This window comes from Mus caroli, unplaced genomic scaffold (assembly GCF_978045245.1).
Source record: "Mus caroli unplaced genomic scaffold, Mus_caroli_1 scaffold_4, whole genome shotgun sequence".
Taxonomy (NCBI): domain Eukaryota; kingdom Metazoa; phylum Chordata; class Mammalia; order Rodentia; family Muridae; genus Mus; species Mus caroli.
The window spans coordinates 10,659,004-10,665,003 of NW_028227259.1; the positions used below are offsets into that span (position 1 = coordinate 10,659,004).

The following is a 6,000-nucleotide window of genomic DNA, read 5'->3' on the forward strand; positions in this document are numbered from 1 at the left end:
AACAACAGTGACAAAACCACACACAGTGTGAATGTTCAGAGCAGAAATGGCCACACTTACAGTCTTCAGCTGGCATTTGACTTGGAGACTATTGTCATTCAAAGCAAACCCATGAGAAAGGGATGATCATGCTTAGCATTCAAAGTCATGCCATTACAACAGTAAAACAAACAAAAACTAAACAAAATAAGAAAGACAAAAGTGTTACAGACAGTGGAAAACCACACAAGTATCCTTCACAAACTCTGCTTAAGCTGAACTGTTTAATTGTTTATTAACCAACATTTTCCTAACATAGTTAATCAGTAAATGTGGATATAGCCCAATAACAGGGCATGGATGGCCCTGGACTTGAACCCTAGCACTGGACAAATATTAGGCTGAATAGCATATTAAAGCACTTTTATTATTTTTGAATACAAAATCCACATAACTCAAATTATATGGAATAAAATCATTTTTTACTAGCAAAATTTGACATACTTTGGATTTCACTCCCCAAAAGGTAAAGGCAGTGTGGAAGTCTAACACATCATATTAGTCTGCAGTCAGTCAAGAAGAAAGCAAGACTCTTAATAAATGTGAATCTTTTTCTCTTTGAAGGTAGATCTTGTCTAAAAGTGAAGTTCAAAGGCTTTTAATGGCCTACCTTCCACATGGTAAGAATTATAAAAGTTTTTGCCTCTTATTTTCCATTGTGAGATACTAAATGGGAAAATATATCCAGGCTATGTCGGTCCCTGTGTAGTCTGAGAGGCATCAGGAGCCATGGCTGAAGGAATATAGGACAGGAACACGACAGTCTGCTTAACTGGCTGCTGTGAACTTTAGCAGCAAAGATAAAAGGAAAAGACAAAGAAAACTGTTAACATTTCAGTTTGTATCTCAGGATCACCCAAGGGGCTCTCTTCATGGGGTCCTATGGAAAAATGAGAATGCATACAATATTGCTGACTTATAATCAAATCTATTGGTAAGAAAAGATTATTATAAACAAAAAGAATGGTTTAAAGAATCAACAGGATATCACCAATAATAGAAATGGTATTTTTCCTGTAGAGTTTATTCTGTAGGTTAAAAGATGATGAAGTAAAGAGAAATCTGATGAAATGTGTTGAAAAGTTGTGAGAATTTTGTTGTTGTTGTTGATGTTTGCTTTTTTATAATGAGTTTGAAGGCATTTAAGCAGTTCAGAAAAAACTATAAACACCTGTCTTCTTTAGTATGTCTTAAAATATTAGTTTCTCAGTTTCTTTAAAAATTAGGATAATTATAAATCTATAATAACTATAATGTAAAATTAGCCAAAAAGTAAGTAAAATTTGGGTAAATATGGCAATTTATTTGGGGTATATTTTGCTAGTGCTTTGTATTATACATAGCTCCCATTTCTAACAAATCTCCCCAAGTTTTTTTTTTTTGCTATAATTATACATGTAGTTTCTGCATAATGTCCAATATTTAACTAAACCTTTAAAATCAATCTCATTAATATTAAAAAAAAAAAACCACCTCACTAGCAAGCCATGTTTGAGTTCTCTGGCTATGCTATGTTTTTCTATTTTTTTTCTTGATTCTCCCCAGAAATAGAACTACTAAGCCTAAAGCTCTACCCAATTTTCAAACAAGTACAAACCCTACTGAAACCCAACAATCACAAGCTCTATATTTAATGTCTGGCAATTTTCACTTACTCATAATTATAATTAAATAAATCTAATCACTACTGATAAAAGATCAATTTTATAAGAGAATATATAGGAATCACTACATTTAAATAAACATATATGATTATAGATTTAGCAAAAGCTAAAATGGATTAATTAATTAATCTATTTATATCTATTTTAATTCTGTAGATGAATGTCTATATTTGGATACCTGGAGACTGACAGACTAAGGGTTAACATATACTGTGAAAAGATTTTCACCTAAATATCTCAGTCCATAATAATAAGTGTCCTGAATCTGAACAGCTATATTCTTCCAAACAAATTACAAGCAAGAAGCTGATTGATCAGGATCAATTTTAGCTAAAATCAAGGCTGGGCAGGGAGCAGCCTCTGTAGATCTTTCTGCTTCTTTGTCAAGATCCAGTAGGGAAACCTCATCTTACAACATCACTCCCAGCTCTGTTCTGTTAGAAATTATGCTTCCCCAAGGGAAAGACTTCCTAAATTTGCCCTAGTTTTATCATGAGCATTATCACAGAGTAGGCCAAAAAATCCCATTTCTCATCTCAGATTCTCAATTTGCACAACTTTTATGCCTTCACTTTTCCAATGTCTCTCTGAATTTCTTTTAGTAAATTGCTAATACTAGATAATATTTTCTTTTAATTATTTATTTTATTAATACTCATAAACACTTATTGTTTATGAGTATTAAGGTTTGCAAAAACTATCTCAATATGTAGGCATCAGAATAAAATGATCAGTGGGAACCACAGTAGAATAATCACTGTGGAAATGTATTAACTTGGGCTTGTGAGGCTGATCGCAGGAAAAGTGTCTCAGCAAGCCTAATTTCCCTCTCTGACCCACAGAGCAGTAGGGGAGAAATGATTTTCAAGGGCTGTTTTCTGATTTCCATATCACACAGTGGGTATATCCATTCACCCATCCATAAACCATCAACCCCTAAACAAACAGATATTTTAAAAGTATTAACTTTTGCAGTTGTTTTCCTTTGCAAACACCAATATTTTTACCACCAAATTATGGTATTGGTCAATTGTAGTAAATTGAACTCTAACCTTGAACTTCACATTTTTTATCTATTGCTATTATGTAGAATCGTAACATAAAATGTAGCAACACAATTTTCTGAATTTGAGTTCAAAGAATGTCACTTTGGAAAATACTAGGATACTAAACCCTCTTCTTCAGTGTCATATAATACTGCATGTTTACATTAGATCATATGTCTAAAATGACATATGATGAATACTCAATAAATTCCACTGAAGATGTTTTCTTCCTTGACAGCTTAGCTTTAGAGAAGTTTATGAACCTTTGTTCTCTCTTGTTTACTTCGGAACTTTTTTTTTACATGTTAATTTTATTCTGAAAAACAACTGCTCTATAGTATTTCTTCATAATGGATCACAGCACGAATAGCAATTCTGATACAGTAGTACTCAGAATTTCAACACTGGCGCAAGACAAATAACAATAGACAACAAACTGTCATACCAATAATGCTGGTATGTTTGAGACAGATCTGTCCTGTCCACCTGTGCCACCCAAGAAACTGCATTACCACCAGAGGACAACAAAGGCACGCTACATTTGTACAATAAAGTCTTTTCTAATGAAACTTTTCTCTCAGGACCACAATTTTATTTCAAGCAAATACATTTTTTCAGCAAGATTCCAATCTCTCTAAATTAACTTCACAGCCTAGAAGAGACTTTTCAGAAGCCAAGTTAGAACACAGGGAGCCTGGGCTGTGACCAGCTAGCATCTCCATCCACCTCTATGCCACAAACACGCCCCCATGTCTGGAGCTAGAGGAGAGTCCAACCACAGAGAAATCCTAGTCAATAAGAAAATCCCAGTCAATGAAGAATACTTAGGGGAACCCTTGTAATGCCGCAGTCTGCCTCCCCTTCCACATTAGAAAGCTTTCCCAGCTCCCCGCTTCTTAATCTCTGCCCCTCCTCCTGCCTGCTGGCCAGGGGCGATCTCTAGGGTTAGTCAGTCTGCACGTGACTCACGGTGCCCACATGACATGACCATGGGCGGGGGAGAAAGACCGAGGAGTGAAGCAGGGAAAAAGTTACTGAACACAACCGGTCAAAGCGTCCAAACCAATTTGTCCCTTTCCTTCCTCTCCAGTCAGTGATCCCTAGGGAACCGCTACGGACCAAGGTGTCTCCAGACTAGTTCTGGATATCCTGCAAGGGGTCTCCACTTGCTCCAATATTCAGAGCTTCTCCCAATCTCTCTAGCGACAGCTCTGCACCTCAAGTTGCTCCATCTTCCTTTTTTCCTCCTCCCTTGCTTTCCTCCTTCCCCGAAAGCTCTGTGTCCACTGTGGGCACGCCACTGGCGCACATTCTATTTGGCCTAAAGCTCAGAGGAGGTCAGACAAGGCCAAGCATCTTCCAAAGGGGAGGGTCCAACTGGGCAAACTAAGTTGCCTGCTACAGTACCACCTGGCTTAGCCAGCCAACCAGCCCCCCAGTCCCGGTCCCCCTAATGCTCCGAACACAGTTACCGTGCTCTCTGGACCCCACCCCGCGGTGGCGCAGCATACACCCATCCAACACCCGCGCCCACCCTATTAATGCCATCCCCACGCCGGGGTCCCACCGCCAGGCAGAGCACCGAACAAGCTGCGCTCACCTTGCTTGACACACTTGAGCCGGAGGGGGTCCTTGCAGTGTTTGATCACGGCCAGAACGTCCCTGATGGTGAGCCCCGCCACGGGGGTTTCGTTCACCTCCAGCAGCAGCTCCTCGGACACCAACTTGCTGCCGCTTTCATAGGCCACCTTGCCCGGCTTCACCTCCCCCAGGTAGGGGAACTGTCCGTTTTCGGCGCCCCCCTTCAGTTCAAAGCCCAGCTGGCCCTCCGGGTTCCTGCCAATGACACTCTCGTGGACTTTGCTAGTCCAGTGGCTTTTCTTTTTCAAGCTTTTGGACATGGCAGTAGGGTGAGTCGCTTCAGTTCCAGAGGGTCCTTTGGGAAGGAGGGTCTGGGAGTCAAAATCGGGATGGAGGAGCAAGGGGGCCAAGGGAAGAGGGTGGCAGACTTTGCCTTTCTCTCCCTCTGCTCCGCGCTTTCCCTCTTCTTTGGATGGAGTGTGGCGGAGGAAGGGGGAGGATGAGAGGGACGGCTGGGCAGAGGTAGGAGAGCTTGGGTGAGGTTGTGCTGTCCCTTGAATGACACTCAAGGCTTTGGCCCCGCAGCGGAGGAAGCTGTGGTGGCGTTGGCGGCGTTAGCGGCGGTGGCGGCGGCCGAGCCAGCGCGAGCAGTGGCCGAGCTGGTGAGCGGGTGGCGTGGGGGTGGGGAGGAGGGTAGGGATGCCGGGGGCCACTCCTGCGTGCTGCGAGTGGGGAACGCGCGCGCGCTCGCCGGCCTCTGTGTTGTTAGCCGATATCCATGGCAGCTGCAGTGGCAGCGGTAGGGAGCGCGTGTGTGTGCGCGTGTGCGCGTGTGTGCCTGTGTACTAGTTGTACTGTACTGGCAGGATGCAAGCGGGCGGCGGGGAGGGGGCAGCGTTGGGGGATGCGAGCCGAGGGAGGAGGCGCGCGCACCGAGTGGAGCACCAGGGAGGGCTTCGCCGCCTTCTCCCTCCCTCCGCGGCTTGACCCGGTAGTGAAGGCGCTGGGAGAGGCAGGCCCCGGGCCGCCCCGCAGCCTGCGGGAGGAGGCAGGAGCCGGGAAGGAGGGGAGCGGAGGCCCGGCATGGGCAGGCTGGTGAAGAGAGCCAGGATCCCTGGGTGGACCTGTCTTCAGCTTCCCTGTGAGCCGGGCTGCTCGCCTGCAGGACGCCCCGACTTGCCCACACCCCAACACTGGACAAAGCAGAAATCCGGGGGACCCGATGCCGAGCCTGGTGGTCCATCTACAGCACAGTCTTCTGGGGCTCCATCCTGCCACAAGGAAGCTGGAGTTCGGGGTCCCAGCATGGAACTGCAGAGGGCCTGGCAGGCGGAGCGGGTGGAGAGACTTCACTATTGGCTCGCTCTACTTTTTACAGTCTTTCATTCCTCGCAAAGTTCTCAGAAGTGCCCCTCCGATAGAGGAAAGTTAGAGGAAGGAGTCTGGTCGTCCTGGATGCAAGAATAAGGTGAAATAACATCTGCACAACAGGGCCATGTGTCCTCTTGGAAGAAACTGAAGAGGATTGAGCGGAGATAGGATAGAGGAGGGCACCTGCCCTAGTTGAAGAGTGGAGAGGGGCGGTGGGGTAGGTGTTAGGGAGATAAATGGAGTAAAGCATAGACGTAGAAATGGTGAGTTTAACCTGGACAGGAGTCAAGTCTTAGGTT

The 6,000-nt window shown here is 44.5% G+C and overlaps 1 protein-coding gene across 6 annotated transcripts in view; it reads right to left on the bottom strand.

Annotated features, from left to right (window-relative positions):
- The window catches only part of Magi2 (membrane associated guanylate kinase, WW and PDZ domain containing 2), a 1,489,420-nt gene extending 1,484,422 nt beyond the window's left edge, over positions 1-4,998 (bottom strand). For all 6 annotated transcript variants that reach the window (XM_085836468.1, XM_085836467.1, XM_021161941.3 and 3 more), the window contains exon 1: positions 4,350-4,998. In XM_085836468.1, the coding sequence (XP_085692594.1) occupies positions 4,350-4,650 (301 nt within the window). In that variant the 5' untranslated portion in view covers positions 4,651-4,998. The remainder of the gene's footprint in view (positions 1-4,349) is intronic.
- Positions 4,999-6,000: the final 1,002 nt, after the last annotated feature.